General features: G+C 37.3%; 1 protein-coding gene across 1 annotated transcript in view; it reads right to left on the bottom strand.

Moving 5' to 3' along the window:
• The window catches only part of FAF1 (Fas associated factor 1), a 158,226-nt gene that overhangs the window by 24,107 nt on the left and 111,862 nt on the right, over positions 1-22,257 (bottom strand). Inside the window, exons 13-15 of the mRNA XM_084290700.1 lie at positions 20,925-21,079; positions 10,121-10,257; positions 7,519-7,607 (exon numbers count right to left, since the gene is read on the bottom strand). Coding sequence (XP_084146826.1) covers positions 7,519-7,607; positions 10,121-10,257; positions 20,925-21,079 — 381 coding nt within the window. The remainder of the gene's footprint in view (positions 1-7,518; positions 7,608-10,120; positions 10,258-20,924; positions 21,080-22,257) is intronic.

Here is a 22,257-nt window from a genome sequence, read left to right as displayed (position 1 = left end):
GAGAGATCAGACTTGGCTTTGTCACACTAGCCTGGCTTCTAGTTCAAACATTGTCATCTCTGTATTATTTGTTAAAATGAATCATGGTAAAAGTAAATTCTACTTGTCTGCTGCAGGAGAAATCTGCAGACATTTAACAAGTTTACATAATAAAAAAATATAGAATAAATATAGAATGAAACACAGAATTCACCCTTGATATGAATTTCATTCACTTGGATCAAGATTCTTTTAGCTGCTCTTGCACAAGCCTTAAAAGTCTTATTTGGTGTTCAACAAAAGAAAATCCAGGCAATTGGGAATGATTTAGATACCAAACAAATCCAATGAAATCAACAATTAAAAAAAAATTTTTGCTCATTCAAATATTTTTGTATGTTTAAATTCTACCTTTGGATAAAATTATATGATCTGACTTTAATAAGGCAGTAGGCCTCATCTGTTTCATGATGAATGTAAGATCTGAACAGACAAATAAAGACTTAAAAAAAAAAAAAAAAAGGAAGGATGAACTCTGCAAGCCAAGAGATCAGTGGTGAAGAGAAAAGCCCATCCTTCTGACAGTGTACCATAAGGAAGATGAGGTGGAAGAAAATAGGAAGGAAGGGAGAAAGGGTGCAATGGCAGAGGAACATTAGGGAACAAAGAGCAAAGAGGTGAGGTAAAGAGAGGTGGTACAATGGAAGCAAAAAATTGAATGAGCTTGAAGTGCATGATGGAGCAGAAAGGATTTAAATCTTTAAAGTTAAAAGGAAAAAGGGTCTTGTCAGCCTACATGGATGCTTCCTCTATGCTATCAGAGCTCAGCGCACAGGGAAAAGTATGTATGTTCCCTCTCCAATAATTATTCCCTAAACAATTTCATAAAGCTACCTGTGAAGCACCTAATAGAAGGAATTTTCAGAATCAGTATGATGGAAAAGTTGGACTCCTGATTGCACTTGGAACAGCACTCTCCTTTTTTTTTTTTTTTTCCCTGCATATTATATAGGGGAAAAAATACACGGGACACAGAAAGTTGGCTTCTTGTATGGGATATTTAGCTGGAAAAGTCAGCCTTGGAACTTCTGTGCTTTTTAATGTTGTTGCTTGTGAAGGCAGGATTTAATGATTTAACCCCAGGTATCAGTTTTGTACCTGATCTGTCTCAGAGAGATGTGTTACACCCCATTGCTCTTTGGGATTAGTATTACTCTGAAGTATAACCAGATAAAACAACTACATAAGATTACCATGAGCAGAAGACATTTCTCAGAGCACCGATGAGTAAATGGCTGTTACAAGAGAGACAAAAAGAAGTGCACTTACAAATGCTGAATGCTTATCTGAAAGATGGTTCATTTCACCGAACCACTCCTGAAATTAAAAACTGCAAGTGCTTTAGGCTATTCATGGGAGCGTTAAAGAGAAACACCCCTTTGTCCAAACAAACCAGTGCAATAAAAGCATTAATTTGATTCACTAGAGATGACAGACTTGCACGTTGTATAACTTAAACATACATGATGGGGAATATGTAGAATTAAAAAGTGTACACAAAACGTGTTAGGCGTACAAGAACGATGAAAATGAAGCAGAACCAGAGGTGGGGAGGCAGGACTGAACAGGGGGAGAGGGGCAGAATCTTGCCAGTTTATATTGAAGGCTCAAAGCCCAGTTCCAGATACTGATTTTTGGGAATTACTTCAAACGATATGAAAGAAAGCAAAACCAAAACCTTCCAGAAGCAGTTCTGCAGTTATTTACCATGGAAAATCATCCAGACAGTTGTACTAAAACTTCTACCAGTCTGGGCTGCACGCTGAGAAAGCTCACGTTTATTAAGAGAAACTAAACTAACAGTCAGTGGCTGCAGCCATCAACATACACAGCTGAAAACCCATCTGAACTGAAGATATTTTCATGTCATCTTCTTTCTTTCCACTGTCACTGTTTCACGTTTGGTCTAAGTTCAAAATAGTCCATAAACTCCTGAAGACAGAAACTGTACTTGCTGGCATGTTAGTACAGTGAAGTGCACAATGGGAAACCAATCACCGAAGCTTTGAGGCGCTCTCATAATACAAATACAAAATAGGAAAATTTATTCAAATAAATTTTGATTACTGTAGTTTAATTAGTTATAACTAGTAATAATTAGTAAATGTGCTAATTGGATTTTTGAGAGGTTACAAGAGAATCTCCGTTAGACGGCTGTCATCACCGTAATGTTTTGTGCTTTGGAATTTAATGAATTTCATGTATTTATTCTCATAGCCTCCTGTTGTGCAAATACTATACACCATGATACACATGACAGTGTTAGATGGAATGCAGATTATCAAAGGTATTCAAACACCTAACTTCTACCGATTTTAATTCAGTGCCTAAACAGAAATCAGAGGTCTACTGCATGGCTGATAGAAATATTTAGGCCATCCTCTAACCAGAAAGCACAACTGCAGGTAAAGAAGGGAGAAAAGCAACTGATCTGAAGGAAGAAGAGACTAACATGACTAACATCACAGATTAGGAGAATATTCACAAGGACTGAGTTCTCTTCCTCAAGTTTCCTTCGTGGCTGTGAAATACATCTTTGGAAGGGGAATGAGAAAAGGTGTTGGAAGTCAGAACTGTTATATCAGCATGGCGAAAAAAAGGGAAATCCCTAAATCCCTGACATTAGACAGCAGAGAGGCAGAAGACGAGGAAGACACAGCAATCTATTTTCCTTACTTCGAAGTTACAAAAATAACACTTTGGCCAGTAAATCTCTGCCTAGTACAAGACAGTTCTGGGACAGACACACAAGGATATTTCTACAAATAGCTGAGGCAGTGAAAAGAAGGTGAATTTATGTTGCTGTTTTGGAGTGTTGCGGGTTTTTTTTGGCTTTTTATTTTTTTTTAACATATTTTTAAAATCTCCATCCATATATTAGTTAGGAAAGAAAATTTTTTCTCATGCTGTAGCTGCATCTAGGAAGAAGAGAGGTCATCTAAAATCAGAGAGCAAAGATGTTGACTTCGCAGGTCTACATTTTTCTACAGCTTATCTTCAGTGAGACTGATTACAACAATTTTTCAAGTTTAAACATTCTTAATTATCTCTCCTTTACAATGTTTCAGCAGGCACAGTTTAAAGTGAATTAAAGGTTTTAATTTGGATTTGTAGGAATAAAGTGTTTCAAGCAATTGTGGGTATTTCAATTCCACCTTGAAGTCTCATCTGAGAGCAGGAGTGCTAGTGTTGCATAACTATGAAAATAAACATGATGAGAGACCTACTGTTACTTAAATGCGGACAAGTTGGACCAGCTGTGTAACAGTCATTGCTTTTACAGTAATAAATGTTGACAGCAAAAATAAAAAGAATGCATTACTGAGAGATCATCAAATGAGCCCTGTCATTACATGGAAACTCCACCCTGTATAAGCTTGTCAAAAAGTGTTACTGTAATCCTTTGAGAAGCCTCCACCTCAGGCAACAGAGAAAAATGCTTAGGATCAGCCCAGAACAGGTGTGTTGCACTGTAATGCCAGTATTTAATCAGGGATCTCTTCACATCAGCCTCACGAAGGAACTAACTCAGATCTGTGTGGGCCCATCATGCAATGCTGGGATGTTTATTTAACTATCAAATTAAAGCAAGCAAACTAACAGAGCGTTTGCAAATGGACATTCCAGGGCATAGACTATTTTACAATTATCATTTGTTTTCTTGTCAAAGTCCAGCAGCAGGCACTGACACTTAAGAGGAACTGATACCACGCACTCCTTTCAAAGTCAATCCCCGACAAATCTCAGTTCACACCTTGATCAACACCGGCAGGGGCCAGTCATCTCTGTTCTGAGACGACTGCTCTTTCACTTGCAGAAGAAACTCTTCAGTTGCATTTATTTCCTCTTTGCAAAAATCCCCAGCCCTACTGCCCAAACAGTAGTTGAGGTACAAACAATTGTAGCGTGGGTCTGAGGTGTAGATGTGGTTAGAAAAGGAAAATATGTCCATTAGATCTATGAAATCATTACTGCAGCCTCTTATTCCATTAGAAGGAGCCTGGAGCTGTTTCTAGGGTAAGAAACTCACAGGACTGAATATTTCCCTGGGAGATGGTGGTCTCTACTGTGCATGTACAATTCTGCATACACACCCTGAGACTGGGCTCAGACCCTAGACCTGACCACGCTGAGAAGGGTAGGACTGCATCCTGGCCAGCCGGCCTTGCTGCTGTTGAGGCCACTGAACCACCATTCAATTAACCATTGGCCAGTTCTTACCAAAAAGGCCACATAAGTACAACATCAGCACCTGGACAACCATATGCTATTGTTTGTGGCTTGCTACAAAGGCAGTTTGAGAACCAAACTTACAAACTGAGACAGCATAACAGCTAGGCCATGTGTCTACAATGGCACATCAACAGTGTGGCCCAAAAGAAGGACGAGGTTTCTGAAATGTCAGCTGGTCAACATAGCTGTCACACAGCAAGGACAGGCCCAAGGGTTCATGACTGGCCCAGAAGCCTTGGAGAGAGAAGGAAGAAGAATGGGAAGCCAGATTTGTCCCTCTTTAAGAAAGCTCAGGAGAGAGAACGAATGCCTAAATTAGGCACCGCTTGTACCTCAAAACAGGTACACTGGATTACCATGACTACAGATACATATCTCAGTATTTTTTAAAGTATTTCTTTGGAGACTAAGTAAGAAAAATCTTAAAGATTTATATATTGTGTTTAATTAAGTTAAATCCAATCACTGGTTAAATGATGGTATTTTAGTAATTGACATTATGGAAATATGCCCCAAATTTGTCTGATTAAAATTGTAGGAGGCTAAACCAGTAAATTTTACTAACACCCGGATACAAAAGCACAGGATTTAGCTAACTATACCATTACCACCAGCTAATGAAATGACTCACTTTGCTCAGGAGAGAGAAGTTGGTGACTGTGTTCTGAGCATCCTGCCTGCAAAATCAGTCGATGATTCATGACAGGGAACTGGCTGTAAGGTGATGCCTCAACAGCTACAGCCAGCATCGCGGCAAACACCTGTACCATTAGCTGGCAGTGGTAATAGTCATCCTGTACTGAAATAACCATCAGAGGGCACTGCAAAACATGCTGTGCTAAACAGAATTATGCAATAGCTGTGTTTGAAGCTTTCATGGTCATGCAAGTTAAAGATCCAAAGTGGAGAGGTTCAGCTGCGTAAACTGACCCATTAACGATTTCATGCTGTTATTTACACGTGTTTCCAATTCCATTTCTCTCTCTCACACACACTTCTCCTTACAGCAAGGCTATATAGATGACTTGTCATTTTAAAGCACAAAAGAATTTTCTGCTTATCTTCTTGTGGTTTTATGATGACTTACTGTTGCTATTAAGAAAACAGTAACAGAAACCGGACTCTGTATCCTGTTTGCTATTGTGATATTTGGGGGAAAAAATGCACCCACTGTGGTAAGTTCTTTAAAAAGAAAAGGTGTTGATATTTGAACACTCTAAGTTGTCAAGTACAAGACTTACAAGAAAGCTACATGTTATGTAGCAAACCACAAAAAGACAACATTTTTTTTTCAGGTGAAAGCTTTCTATTGAGTACAGTCTGCTTGCCAAATACTGCCTCTTTGGAATAGCAATTTCATAAAGCACGGTTGTTTTTCATTTTCAAACTTCCTGCTTCAAAGGCAAAAGTGTCTGAGATCACCTTTCCTGTGTGCTTGTAACAAGTGAAGCCAAGTTATAAGTAAATACCCTCTTTGTGTATAGAACCCATAGCGTCTGAAAATCTGCCCCCTAAGTTTATGAAATTTTCCATTAGTTTTCTGAATGTCAAAGTGTATTAGAAAAAAAGCTCCCAATGGGAAAGAAATGTCAGTGATGCTCTCAGTGACAGGAAAACAAAAGGAAATGTGAAAAAAAACATATACACAGAAGACGTGGACAATGAAAGATTTTAGAGAACTGTATAAAAATTATTTTTTTATTCTCCCTACCTAGGAAGAGCACTTACAATAAGAAGCCTGGATATATTCATATCATCACAGTGGGGACACGTATTACAGGGCTGTCACTGCTCTTGGGCATTCAGTGAAGAACCCCCAGCAGCTCAGGATGGAGAAGCCCGTTCCTGGTTCTGCAATCATGGCATCAAGGCTACCATGCATTCCCTTTCTTGGAGCTTTTTCTTTTGAGCATCATGCCCAGATTCTTCTCAGTTGCAAACCTGCCTGGTTTTCTCCTCCTAGGATGGGTCTCTCACCTTCTCACCTGACTTCTACCTTCTCTCCTCCACAATAATCTCCCCTGCTCTGGACAACTGTTCTGGTCTCCTGTTCCTGTACTCCACTCCAGTTTCTTTATTTTTCTTTGACTTTTTCTTTACTTTTTTTTTTCCTTTTACACATCTTTACTCCTACTTCTAGTTCCTTTCCCTATCCTTCTATCCGTTCTTGTCTCACTGCCTTTTTATGTCTTTCTTTCAATTTTATTCCTTTCTGCCAGATTTTGTCATTTCTAGTACTGAGTCTTCTTCAGAACTCATCCACATTGTGAATTTTAACTTCTTATTAAAGCTTTAAAAAAAATCCATACTCAACATATTGCTGTTAATATGCAATAAAATTTTCAATTATATCATGCCTTGGATTTTTGTTGTAATCCTCGTATTAAAAGTTGTGTTCAGTATTAACAAAATCAAAGTCAAATTTCTTCACCAATGAATTACAGGTAGCATAAATAAAGAAAAAAAATGAACTACGAATACTGTGTAGATAGCATGCCTTCATATTATTATAACCATAATCAGTAAATCTCATACAGATTAAATACAAGATTTAAATGTGAAGAATGTTTAGTGAATTATTGTCAATCAATGTCTATGCAACAGGATAAGAATAATCTTGAATGGCAACACACCAATTATTACAAATTCCCGAGTAAGTACTTCATTACTTCCAAATGTCACTCTCAATTTATAGAGTAACAGATAAACATCCCTCAGCTGTACGCCTCACTGTGTCTACTTCTTTGCAATTGAAACACTGTTTTTGCAAAGTCGTGTCGTCTCTTACCCACTTCGGAATGGTGATTCCGTACTGGCATAGTTCTGTTTTTTAAGATTGCTTCTCAAACTCCTTTTAAACATATACTTTTAAGACACATAATCTATCTTTGCTTTCTACCTACAGTCTAGAGCTGGTCATTGGGAAAAAAATCTGATTGCCATTTCCTTGTATGAGCATACTAAGCTCTATAATACCAGTGTAAATGTAAACAGTTACTCATGACTAATATTTAGAAAAAGGAAACAAACAGTCTGAAAATGACAGTAAACCAATAAGGAGTTTTTTTGAGAGACCCAGCAATAGGAGACACAAAGAAGGCTTAATATTTTTGTCACAGGTAATGGAAGAGGCACGCTAAAACGTGCCATACCCAACTTCATTGGCTAAAGAGATGTTTGGTTATTTTTGCATCCCCAGTGATTTGTGGAAGACAGTAGGTATCTGCAGTAACTTTCAAGTCTCACCTCATCCTTTATGTCTTCCTGCTGCTGAGCACTGAAGATCTCCATTGCAGCCATCAGCCTCATCATTAGCTCATCCACTGTTGTGTTACCTAGCAACACAGGGAGATAGCTGAACTTCAAACCATTAAAGTTATTAAAAAAAAAAGTAATCTTAGAAATAACCTGTAAAAAATAGGCAGTTCAAAAAAAATAAAAAAGGCGACAGAGTAGAAAATGCAAATACCTTAGCAAAATGATTTTAATTGAAAATTCAAAATTGTTTCTGCAAGAAAACATTGACCATAGGCTAAAACTTTATGTAGTTCAAATCTGAAAAACTGTTTTTGTGCTTGCATGCAATAATTCTATTTTTCTTCTAAACACTGATGTTAGAGGAAAGTATACCTGGGGTTCCCTGACATGAATTATTTTTTACAGGTTTAGAATTCTTGGGTATAATCATGGAGACTGAAGCAATTGGCTAGTCAAGTAACAAAAGGTAGGAGGTTTCCAGTAGCATCTAAACAGATTTTTAATTTTTATTTTTTTTAAAGGAATACAGTGATTAAATGCATGTGTGCACATGCATTTTTATTTAGGTATAACTATTTTGGGTAGTGAAATTTCAAATAGTAATAATATACTCTCCTCAGTGTGTTTACTTCTGATAAAACTTGTAAAGCTAACAATAGAAAATAAATTACCTGTGCATAAATCTCAAGAAATACAGCATATATATAATCAAACACATAATTCCTCACATTTTCTAGCAGTGTGTCTCCAGCCTTCACGAAGAATGAAAGATAAGTTTAATTTCCTACCAAGACATGCTCAGTCTTTGGTTTCTCGTAGACTAAAGACTAGATTACCTGTTAGAGCCACTCACAGCAGCTAAAAGGCAAGACCATTTCTCCATGAGAAATAGGCTAAATCTATAAACTGTTAACATCTGCCAACCTAAATGATCTTCGGACACTGACAGAACGATGCCTTCAAGAGCTACATTGATACTGGTAACGCTGATCAAAATTTTAAAAGGAATAAACTAACCTTAAGCCACAGTACCAAGAAAGAAAACAAAAAATGTACCCAGAGTTTCCAACCCCAGCAAAAAATAAAAAGCAAAAGCAAACTTAGACAGTCTGCATTTCAATAAACGCCTTCAGGACTTAAGTTTCTACACTGTTGTATCTCTTCTGCAAACACTGCCTTCTCACCCTGCCCTGAAAGGCCCTCATTGTTCCCATTTCTAACATTTGCTACCTTAGCAGAAAATATTATCTCGCATGCTACAACATGCATGACTTCAGAGACTACCATTCATTTGAGGATATATTGTTAAAAGATACCAATGTCCCAATTCGTGGGAAAATAACAAGCCCAGCACATTTGGGTTTTGACAGGATTTGAATCCAAGGGTAAATTTAAGTAAGACTGCAATGGATTATCAGTTTAGTTCAAAACACTATTTGGAGAAAACAAAATTAAATCTTAGCAAATGCAATGAAATAATTTGGATTATTTGATAATATAAAGTTGTGTTACATTATGACTCTGAGACAGTAAGCACCACTGACTTCAGTGGGAAGCTTAAAGTTACATGAATGCTTAACAATGCTCTAGAGTTATAAAAACAAGAAAATCTATTTGTTAGGTTATTTGTATGAAATAAGGTTTATAACAGACAGACATACCATGAATTAGTATTGTGCTGTACCTTGCACTAAAGAGAGAAAATCCATGCTAAATTAAGTTTTGGCCACTGAAAGGAGCATTGCAGATTCCTCAAGAAAATGATTAATCTCATATGCAGAAAGAAACAGTAACACCGTCTGCAAAAGGCAGGATTTCCAGAGGCTTAATTTCCTCAGGAAAATCAGGATATTAGAATAAAAACTGACAGATATGACCAACAAATAAATGAGAAGAGAGTCATTAAGGCAACCTTGTGGAGGAAGAAAGAATGAGGGGTAGCCATTCTGTGATGCATTTTAATTTGAAGAGTTACTGAGAACAGCAGTTGAAGGGCATTCCACACCTGAGTTACCTCACTGCCAGCAGAATCAGAAGAATGGTTATGCTAGAAATAACTGCTCACGTACAACAGAAAGCTTCATTTATATGAGATTATATTAGCTACTTAAAATTCTGATCCAATTTAGGGTCTCAACACTGCAGGCGGGCCTGAAAAAGCAACTCATACTCAAATATTATCCCACTACGTGCAACAGGAGTCCACATATTAACAAGGAGCTACACAGAGAACTAAATGCATGCTGGCACTACACAAAAATGCAAACATTTTGGGGATTTATCTGGTTATAAATTTGGAAAACCAAATGCTACTCCATTTTCAGGAGATTTGGCTTCTACTTTTAAAAAGAAAATCTGAAAAACCTAAACTAGGATTCTACTCCTGTCATGGCAACTTCAATCTCTAACACTATGCTAAAGAATGCATTTATGAATAATAAATTTATTTCTACTCTGATAATTACAAGTTTCTTCCGTGTAATAAATTTATAGCCTGAACACCTTAAAAAAGAAACATTTAGCAAGGATGTCTCCTAACAATTTCAGAAGCCACATAAGAAATATTTTCAATATAAAGCAAGAACTGTACCTTGTATTACATTCAATACTTCATTAGATGATCGTTTTCCCATAATAATAAGAAAAAGTGGAAACTGATCCGTCTTCTGAGTTCGAATAGTTTGGGCCACAACACTCCCGAAGTGTCTCGTGCACATCGTCAGAAACCTATGTGGAGGAAAAAACAGTTAACATTGCAGAGTTGTTTTGGAAGTTAACATTTAAAAAATTAAAATTCAGCAGTTTGACTGCTATCTTGCTATCTGCTGGTTGACATCTAGGCTTCTGCATTCAATTTTAGAGCTCTTTATCCCTTTTCATGATTAAATTATGAAAATATTTACAAGTATGAAAGACTCTAGATTTTCTACACTGAGACAATTAATAACTGGTAGAGACAACATTTATTTTGATGGAGAATCCCATTTTTGTTACACTGAAGCTTTAATTCACAACCCGTTCCCACCCACCCGCAAATAATCACACTAAACCGATTGTTAAAAACTTCTAAAGGAACTAAGTGAAGACGTTACCTAGTAAACATGGAGAAGTATAAAAATAGTATTGTTTCATATGAAAGCATAATTTAATAATGAAATATCAAGCAAATCTTTTTATCAGTTGTAGAATTAAAACAGGGTACTTCAGAATTGTCTTTCCTTTTGTACTAGTGCCCTGCCAGTGACATACTTAGCAGTGTGGTCTAAAAACAATAATTCTAAGCTTTTGACCAAAAAAAGCTCTCAGATATTAGCATAGAGAAGTCTAGCATTAGTATTCTTAACACGATCTTGAATAAATGAAAAAACTGATAAAGCTTTTCTCTTCCATTAGAGGACTGTTTGAAATTAGCATTTCTTTCAAGAGAAAAGGGTAGCTTATGATATGTTTTCAGATCTGATGGTAAAAAGTAAATGTCATAATAATAATGAATTATGAAAGACCAAATGCAAATATAGAATGCTTTAATAAGATCCAATTTAATAAAGTCTGTAAAAATAATGGACTTTTAATAACACGGGTCACAAAAGGCAAAACAGTGGAAATTCTGAGGACTAGCCACTGGTACAGGCTTATTAATTCTTAATTATGTTCATGAAAGGCAACTTAAATCGTGTGTTTTCTTATGCCTTATGATAATATTTTAGGTAACAACTACTCTGAAATGTATGCTCTAACTGAAGAGCAAAGTCCTGTTGTCACATGCATTAGAAGCCAAATCTATTTGAAAAGACAAACTGCATTAAAATGTCAAGTGCTCTAAGTAATTTCTTCTCAAAAGATACTGAAAAGATTCAAAAATGCTTTGATTTTTTTAATCATCATATATTACATCTAATAAAATCGCTAAAAACTGAAAAGCCCGATGAGTACAACATTGGGCACCCAATGTATAAAAAGAAAACCCTACAACTCAACGCCATTTTATAGCCTAACTATGTCTGTAGTTGGATGGAAGGCAATAAGCAGTAATAGCTAGTGAGTACTTCAAAGCCATAAATGTCACTTGCAAACATCTTTCCTTGCCTCCTTGTGCCTCCATCTTTTGCAATTCAGAACTGTCAAGTGGAAAGACAATGTCAAAAATGTCAAATAGGGACTGCTATATCAGAAAGAGCTAAGTAAAGACAAACTGCTAAAATGAAGTGTCTGGATATACAAACTCTTAAGAAAAATAATGCTTTCGATTTTTGGTTTTCAAGGTGGGAATAGATAAGTCATATCTCAGCTTCACAAAAGTCATTGGTGATCTTCAATGACAAATTGACTCCTGTAAGTCCAGGGTTTCTCTTAGAAGTAATAAAAGAGCATGGTCAATAGAACTGAATTCCTGAGACGTGTATGAAAACTGTTTAAACAGTTTGGCATGCCATAGAATAAAAGCACTAAAGTTTCATGGGAAAACAAAATATCTAACTGAAGGTAAATAAACACTGTAGAGGAGTGTTTTTTTTGTTCCTAAAAGGAATAGAACTAAGAGATAATAGCAATACTAGTTGTGCTCATCAGAAGTTTAAATTGTCTGCATTTTGTTCAGACACAACTCATTCACAAAATATGCTTTCATAGGTATGGATTTGGTACTCAGAGAATTCTGCATGAAGCAGTTATTTCAGTATGTTAAAAAGGTTCCCAAATATTTTGTTTTACCAGGAGATGATTTTTATTTTTTTATGCGGAACTTCCTGCCTTAGGAAAATCTCAACCTAACAAATTATGATACTTAGAGGTCCTGTACAATCAAGGCTGGGAAACGTATAGGTTTCAACTTACTGGCTTCTGAAGATGCCATCTTGTGCCAGACTGTCAGAAGGATGCACACATTTCCTGGTTGAGCAACAGCAGAACACATGCCAGATGCCAACAATGTCTCTCATGATTTTTTCTTGGGGCAGCTTCTCAAAGCCCATGGCACCATCCACCCTGCTTGTTCAAATCTCCACCTTCCTCCACTGCTACTGCAATTTGCTCAGCTTGCAAGGACAGGGCCAGTTACAAGAGCAGCAGGAGCCAATCCTGATCTGAATGGCACATTTGCCACTGCTGCCGTTAGGCAGCCTTTCTCTGTTTTGGGGGTTGCGTGGGAAACAACAAGAGCTGGTTCCCTCCCAGCTCTTCCAACCTTGAATAAAGGATGTCCACATTACAGCACTGGCAGCCATGGTGAGGATGTTCGTGGGGGGATGAATAAACAGCTGGCAACAACGTGCATCTTCAGAGATGAGCAATTGTCCTCAAAAAGCTCCTCACTAACATGATTCCTCAAACTAGATCCTACTCTTTTGCAATTGAAATTGCAATTGAATAAGACCCCGTGTGTCTGTTGAACTAAAATATAGTAAGGCCAATAAAAATGTGAAGGTAGTTCAACGATGTCCCACTGAATAAAGAGATACCGCCAGCAGTCTCCAATACCTGCACCGCGTAACTCCTGTTCACCAGCAAGCACTCCCTCACATATGTGCTCTTAGCTAGGGCAGTGGTATGTGAGTGCTTAGCAATTTCTCATAACATCTCTTCCTTTCGTTTTACTAGATGGGTAGGAATTGAATTTTCATTCACAATCCCCATTCAGTTTTTCCTCATGCCTTTTAATAGATTTTGCAACTAATTTTGCCTTTTTTTCCTTCCTTTCTCAGCCTTTCCCGATTGTGGATTTCCAGACCTTTTTACTTGCTTCCGTATCTGACAAAAAAATCTTCACGCTAGCATTTACTGTCTTCAGAAGTATGTGAATGGGACCAAAACAATTTGGTGGCATAACCAAATGCGTACATCACTTACAAGGGATTTTCTTATTTCCATCTAAATAGAAGTGTGCCAGATCCTTTAGTGGCATCTCCAGAGCTGCCAAGAAAACTGCCCGTGGAGCTCATCAAAGAGCCAGATGTCACTCTGGGGAGAACTGTTTTCCACAACACGCTGGATTACTGTGATCTCCAACCAAAAGTGGAAATAGAGGAACACTGCCAGAAAGGGAGGGCAAATGGCACCCTACTAGTCCTTTTATTTTTAAATTATAAAAATATTCATGAAGAAAAAAGTATGAAAAACGCAAAAAGCATTTTACAAAGGAAAAATCCATTTCAAAAATCTTACAGATTTTTTTTTTAAAGTTACAGAGTAAGTCATCACGAAGTAATAATTTTGTCAGACAGCATCATGTCTTTACTTCTTTCACGACTCACTTTTCGCAAAATCCACAGTTATTAAAGTTACAAAATAAACACAGTCCCTGATCATGGCTTGACAAATACAAATACAAAAGCAAACCCTACAAAATATTACAAACTTATCTCAACTTTTTAAACATGGTTCAAAATTGTATTAATTCTTAGATACAGCTCGCTCCTTAATTAAAAGCAACACACAGGAAAAATTATTCTGGTGAAATGCAGATGTTCATTTTGGGGGTTGCTGATAACTGCACAGCAGTTATCCCTCCACGTGCACTCTGTGATACCCAGTAAGAAGAGCTATCATGTTTGTTGCACACTCTATACAAGCTACTTTCCCAGACAAGAAAATCATACTAATGTTCCCTCACAGCTAATATACAACACATTATATTGAAATATACTTCTGGCACTACTTTTTCTTGTAACTATAGCGTTAAATGCTATTTATTTAATATTTCTTTTAAAAAGCTTCTAAGGTGACAATTACGGAAAAACAACTGCTTTAAAAATCTACTGAAACGAGTATAACAATATTATTGTGCCTCAAAAACAAAGGGGATACTTGTTACATCTGAAGTCCATGGTCTATAGTAGCTCGATCTTGGATATGTTGTACAGAACTTTGCAAATGCTTGGGTGTAGCAATAATGTTTTCTGTAAGAACAGGCAGCTTTTAATCTTTATCAATAGAAGGGGTCACCTTTGGCCCAAGTGCTGATCATGACAAGTGTTATTTCAGACCTCAAGATGTTTTGGTCTCTAGGAACCTTCTGATCTCTATAAGACCTCTTTACGCTACAAAATACATACTTATCTAGAAAACATAAAAACATATGAATATAATGGAGCTTTTTGGTAGTGTAAATTGAGTAGTGTTTCACAGGAATCATTAAAATGACTGGTATTATCTCATTGTTCCTTTACGTACATCCTGCTCATGTATGATGTTCCTTTGCATCTTTATTATTCAAATGGACAGGATCTACTGCAGTCAAGTTGGGATCCATGATTACACATGGTCCCTCCTTACCAAACCAGGCATAAGAACATACAAACAAAAAAGCTATGATGATAAATACTTTAGAAAAATCTATATGTTCCTTAATATTTTGGTGTAAACCACTGAGTAGGCTAAGAACATCCCCGGTGCACAATCCCTAAGAGGGGCACAAGTGAGAGGGAATATTTATTCCCTTTCAGTCTGAACTGATGTTCAGTCCACAATCTGGATGACTCTGGGTGGAAAAAGTGTGATTTATTTATGACTAGATACTTCCCAAAGTTAACCTTACTTTTTAGAAGCTTCAAAACTTTAGAAATGGCTGTGAAAAATTTGACTTCTCTCTTGAGCATGAAGAAAACAATGATGACTATTAAATATGCAATGTTTCCAATTATTTTTAATAAAAATTATATACTGTGCAAAGTCAATATAAGACTCATTAAAATGTTAATGTAAAAATAACATTTTTATATTAGGTATTTACATTTTAAAAAAGTAAAGTTGAGGTCACAAAATGGTATATTTAAATAAGCTTGCTATCTATAGTTTTCATAAGACTGAGTTAATATATTACCCACATTAGTAGGGTCATATCTGTTGACTCAAACACAAGGGATGATGAGCAACAGACACAAGGTATTGTCTAAAAATTTATAAAGCAGTTTGACTCAAATGATGTAGATATCCTCTTTGGTATCCACACGCTAAATATCCAGGGATTCAGATGTAAGAAACATGATTTTATCCACTTGTTCTTTATGCAAGAGTAAAGCCTAGATGAGTGGATTATCTTACTCTTCATAAAACATGGAAGATCTAATTTCATCCTTCCAGGTTCAAACAGATTAGGTAAATACTTTATAACCCTATTCAGTCTAAAATACATCTATCTAGAAACTCATTAATCCATCCTTTCAGATATCACTGACACCAGACAAAATTACTGGTAAAAGTATAAATAAAACATACCTGAACCGCTTGCTCAAATACTGTGCTTAAAATGGAAAACAAAAGATGCACTTGCCTTTCAGCGGTAGTTTTGATCATTGTCTGTCGTACAAGACAGACACGTAACATGATTTGCTAAGGAATATCTCAAATTGCTAGTTAGATTTACTAACAAACTACTGAAGTAGTTTAGCTACTTTACAGATGGTAGTAAAGTGGGAGAAGGTACAAGCACACTGGAAATCAGTATAAGAATTTGGAATAATCTTCACAAATCAGAAAAACAAGCTGACAATTCAGCAGAGTCAGTGGAAGTCTCTGAGGAAAAGAAACCGCTGCACAACTGCCGAGTAAGAATCAAGCAGTAAGGGAAGAAGAAAATTCATGACGTGACGATGACATATTGGGGTAAGTAATCAGAAGCATGGTTTGCTTAACATGAAATAATCTTCTTTCTGTACTTAGTATTGAGAAGGCAGTTTTAGGTACAGTACATGAGTAAAGATATGGACCTATTACAAGAGGACCATATAAATACTGTTTGCAATAACAAATACCTAAAGAGGACAAGATACAAGGAAATGCTGAAGCAATCAGGGTTGCTTAGTGTTAGAAGAAAATTTAAGTACTTTTTAAGTACTAAGAACACAGCAGCAGAAAGTAAGAGTATACCTTATTGTCTACTGGGTAGATCAAGATATAATAGTCATCGGTTGATGCAAGAGAAACTTGGGTTAAGCATTAGTGAGAACTGCTTAAAGGCAGTGAAAACCAACTACTGGAACTAGTTATGGAGAGATGCTGATATTCTCCCTCACTCCAAAGGTCAGATCTGGCAACCATCAGCCAGAATGATGCAGGTAGAGCTGAGCCTTCTGGCCAGGTATGGACTTAACGTTGTTACCTGCAGCTCTCCGAGACCTAAGTCAGAATGGTAACAAAAAGGAGAGTGGAAAGGTCAAAGCAGAGTCATCTTACCCTAAAGAGGACAGACACCTGCACTTCTGCAAAAGGCTTTGTCCCCATCAGGCACCCTGCAGTACCAAGGAGACTCAGTCATGCCTTTCAGCTGTATTTTAGTACAAATGATTCTGACTCTGCCAGTTCAGTGATTTCTTCTGAAGGTTGATTTAAACACTCTCATAGAGGCAGCTAAATTTCTCTCCAGCTTCAGTTCTACCTGGCAGTAGACCTCCCTGGTGCAGTTGTGGACTCCTCCATTTAAACAGACCTGTGAATGACTTCTTCCTCAAAGCAGGCCAACAAATCCACCTGGAGTACCTTTTCCGCCTTCACTTCTGTACAGGACACTACAGAGCTTTATTCCTTCCTGTTTTCTGTTCAACAAGCATAATAAACCATGCTGTACTGTGAGTACAATGGAATAGAATTTGCTCTAGGATTATTTTTTTTATAGTGGGAACTTAAAATATATGCTTACAAATGTATCCATAGTTAATTCCTGCAGTTTTATTTTTTTTTCAGATGACCTTGAAGCTTTTTCACAGGCACATAAAATGCTACACTGAAAGCCTTCATCAGATCAAGAGAGACTACTTTCTATTTATAGTTGAATATCAGAGACATCCATATCTTATTAATCACAATGAAATTAAAATGCATTCTATACTGGTTTTTATTCCAAACTAATTTCCAAATTTGGACATTTTTAGATTACTAACATTACCTTGAAGTACATAAATATTTAAACAGGGACAGTTTACCTTTTCTGGTGGGTGTGTAATAAACAGTTTAACCATCATCTATATACAGGCTGTTTTGTTCTCTATCTAAAGAGACAATCACCTTTTATCCTTTTCCTTTTTCCTTCATTTCAGTGCTATTAGGAAACTATTCACAAGTGCAACCCTGAACAATACTATGCAGTAATTATGACTAGATGACAAAGAGATGTGAACAATTACTGAGCCCATTTTGAAACCCTACACTAATAAAGTCATTAGATGCTGCCCTTGCCATGAGCCTTCTAAAAGCTTCTGAAGTTACAAGAACACACGGCATTGTTCGTTAGGACAATTGCTGCTGGCAGAATGCAAACCTTGAGTTAAACCATGCTGCAAATTGATCTTGACATTCTGTTAAGACCGCCACTAAAATCAAAAGCAAAGGAGAAAAGGAGAAAATGAGCGGGTGGGATGTAATCATGGAACAGAAGGGTTCCCTCCTCACCTTCTTTCCTCTTCCTCCTCAAAACAAACCATACAGAAAATGACAAACTCGCCTGGTGTTTGAGAGCCTTTATTTTTAAAACATTAATTAGACTTTTGACCTGTTTTTATGGACTGGCACTGTATTGCTATTAAAGTAAATTAAATAAAATATTGCAAAATACAATAGATAAGGTTTTCACACTGTTCTGTGAAACCTGCTAAGGATTTGATTCCCAAAGAACAAGTCCAGCAGTTTTGCAAGCAACATATACAGAATCTATGGTCACTCCTTAGGAGGCAGTGGTAAATTAACTCACCAAGTCCAGCACTCACAGACCCCACACCTGCAATATATTTGCTGAAGGATCAAATAGGATTGGGGAGCTAGAGTAATATGGTCAACTGGTCTTCATCCAGGCATGCATCATTCAGTAGGTTAGTATTAAGGGTCAGCAACTGTGAATATGGCTAATTACTTGGTGACGGAAATTGCAGGTGAAGACAACCTGCTGCTGAGAAGCACTTTGGTCAATTAACTCTTTCCTAAGCTTAAGCAAAATGAAAAACTATCATTTGAACATTAAAACTATTGAAACTAACAAGTACCTGTCATCATAGCTGAGAAAAGTTGGCAACACCTTGAAATACAGCACCCAAGGGCAAAGATACCAAAAGCTGAAAAGCTGCTACAGACATCTGAGGCACTGTTTTATGGTTTTGGCATTGCTTTGCTTGGCAAACATTAGGTACTTTGGAAATCTGTTAATATTATGTGTAATCTATGTTTGTAGATGCTGTGTGTACAAGCATAAGAGTATGTGTGCATGTGTAGGCATATATGTATTTATGTATATTCATTATATACATGTCCTGGATGTAAATACATGAATTACATTAATATATATTAATGAATTAATAAAAATACCTATGCATGTGCTTGTGTACATACACACACACACACCATTATATTACAATAATGGTATTAAGTCAACTCTTTGAAGTATGAAGATGCCAGAACTAAAGCTGTTCATGTCTGGCCCTCCTGCCTACCTTTCCCTATACTTGAGGAACTGCTTAGCCCATGTGATGGCCCAACACAGCTGGTGAGCTGCTCCAGCTGTACGCTCAGCCCAAAAGGTAGGGCCAGAACTGTCAACATCACTACTACCAGACACTGATATGAGGAAATCATATTTTGTATCAGACGCAAAATGAGGAAACAAAGATTTAGGAGCTGTTTCTACAGTGTTCAGGATAGACCCCCATTTTGTTAATGAGAAAAGCAGAAGCTAGTAATAAAACTGCTTTCAGAACAGATGTACATTTCATCCATAGATTTCAGAAAGAGGACAGCAAAGGGTAAGAAAAAGCAGAACATCCAAGATTTATATATATTTTTTTGCTTATATTACAAAGTATTTCTATTTTAAATCACTCATGTCATCTACAGTACTGAAAACCTGTCTTTTACTACTGAAATTGAGGTGTCCCTAGTGATTAGAGTAAATAAAGTGTGCCTGATTGTTCTACCTTCCCACATCACCTTTTTCACTAATGCATCTCTAACAGCACAAATAAATTGTTCTTGGGCCACACTAGAATGCAAAAAACAGCTCCTTCTGTTGTTTTCTCACTATTCAAACAAAAAGCTACATGCAACTGCGTTTGTAGGGGAACAGAATACTCCAAGACCACTGTTGTTGTGTCATATAAAGAGGTACTGCATATTTATTTATGGGAATGCCTACAGTGAACTGACACTTTCCAAAGAGGGAAGGAAGCACCATGCCCCCTCTGAAGAAATCACAGTTTAAGGAGCAGGATGTGATACTAAACACAAATGAGAAATTATTCTAATTTGAGCCAGCATGCCTTGTTTACCCCTTACTATTTTTTGACCTCACTGTTAATATGACAGTTTCTTTGTTGTTGTTAATAGAAAGCAAAAAATGAAGGCTTAAAAACCCTATCATACTGCACAATCAGTGACTAGGTTCATTGAGAATAGCTATAAAGCCTTAAACAAGCCCTTTATTTTGTGTTTTAAAAAGTGTCATAAGGAGTTAATAGGACACAGCTGTACAGGCTCTTTCTAATAAGCAGCTTCTGTCGCTTTGGTCACCACAGGTGTCTCTGTAACCTGCAAACTCTTATTACTAGTGTATCAAAGTTGTGCTACTTAATAGATTTCTTTAGTAAAACACAACAAAGCAATTACATGGCTGTTGATCGTCAGTCATAAAAAAACCTCAAACACACTTTTTCAAAAGAAACTACACTGCAATTTTTTGTCATTGTAAAATAAAAGAAACTAGAGAATTAAATAGAAAACCAAACAATAGAACAGCAGGTAGTCAACTGAACTTAGCCACTACAGATGGTTTAGAAATAGTGTTTCCTTCTACACCAAGTTGTGGGATAAAAGAAAAGGAGGAGGCTCCTTACTGCCAATGAATGGCAATACCAAAAGACTTAAGCAAGTTTCCCGTCTATGTATTTGGTCCCATGAAAGAACCTAGATGTTTCTTTTTCCTTTCTCTCTCTCCCCCCCTTTTGCTTTTTTTCATAATCTTTAACAGTTCTCTAGAGTAATTTGAACTACATGCACAACCACAGATTCATCCAATGACAAATGCAGAAAGCTGAGTGAGGAATTCCTATGTAACATAAGTGTCATTTTAAAAGTGTATTATTAGATGAAATGATTGTTCTGTTCTCTCTTGTCCACTTCCAGTAAAGAAATATTAAGAAGAGACATAGTTCTAGAGCTGTGTTTGCAAAATAAACTCTAAAAGGAAAAAAGGAACTCAATTATTGAACTATTTTTCCTATGCAGGAATAAGAAGTCCATTTGTAATGAAAACGGGGAGGGTTCAATTCCCAGTAAGCATCTGCCAGCACAGCTTCGTTGATTAGTTATGAACAAGCAAGTTTTTACTTCAAATAAATATCAAGCAACAAAACATTTGATACACAGAGATAAGCTCTTCTTTGAAGGAAAAGCTACTCAATTCACAGTGCAAAGAGTCTTACCTTGCTCTGTTTGCTTCTTTTGTCATGTCCCACGCCCAGGTTATGAAGTTCTGACTCAGATATGAGACAATAGATTCAGCACAGAGCATTTGTGAGCAGAAAACGTTGGTTAGTACGCTTTCGTCATGGTGGAGGTAGATAGCAAGAAGCTTTCTCTGAAAAGACATGAAAAAAGATTCACCAGTGAACATTTCCTCAGTCTATTTAGTAATTTTAAATTATGGTTGCATATTTGTGCATTAGTGCACCAATGGTGTTTATTGAAGGTGCCAACTACCTCAAAGTGTGCACACAAGAAAAAAACAATAGATTTCAAGGCAAAGGGTCCATCCCTCTAAATCTACAATGTTTTTTCAACTCTTCCTTGCAATTTTATATTGGGTACCAAAATATGATGTGATATCCTTAGAACATGAAAATAATAACGTTTCAATGTAAAATCAAAAGCTATTAATAGACTTAGCTTAAAAAATGTGTGAACTTTATTGGGCAGCCTGCCAAAAAAAAAAAATAAGAAAAAAAAATATAACATTTAGAACAATGCCCTGAGCAAGGAACACACCAATTAATACAACAGTGTCTACGATTTCCAAACAAATACAATTATATGCAACCTTAAAAAACGACAGCGCATTATCACCATCCCATCTGTAGCCAAACAAAAGAGAAAATTGAGTAAGAAAGAGTACAGCTGCCCACTGTCCCAAAGCCTGTGATGCTACATGCTGAATGTTTTGGCAGCTCTCCATCCAGTCGTATGGTGTGGGGAGGCCCCCAGCACATCAGCCTCTCACCTACTTCATAAGTCAATGTGCAGCTGATGAAAAGGCCATGTGCCAGCCCAGCTGGCTGCATCTCTTGTGGAGCTGAGAAGAAAGGTGGCCATCCCAGCACTGCAAATGTGTAAGACACAAGTGCAAGGGATGTGGTATGGAAATCACAGAATCATAGGATATCCCAAGTTGGAAGGAGTTGGGCCCACAAGGATCATGGAATCCAACTCCTGGCTCCACACAGGACCAGCCCAAAACCAAACCAGCTGTCTGAGAGCATTGTCCAAATGCTTCTTGAGCTATGACAGGCTCCTGACCACCCTCTGGGTGAAGAACCTCTTCCTAAACCCCAGCCTGACCCTCCCCTGTCCCAGCTCCATGCTGTTCCCTCGGGTCCTGTCGCTGTCCCCAGAGAGCAGAGCTCAGCGCCTGCCCCCGTGAGGGAGCTGCAGGCCGCCATGAGGCCTCCCCTCAGCCTGCTCTGCTCTGGGCTGAACAAACCAAGGGACCTCAGCTGCTATTCATAAGTCATGCCCTCTGGACATGGGAAACAGATCAAA

Source organism: Netta rufina, assembly GCF_964035555.1.
Source record: "Netta rufina genome assembly, chromosome: 8".
Taxonomy (NCBI): domain Eukaryota; kingdom Metazoa; phylum Chordata; class Aves; order Anseriformes; family Anatidae; genus Netta; species Netta rufina.
Note: the sequence above shows the minus strand (reverse complement) of the source record. Positions and strands in the feature narration are given on the sequence as shown.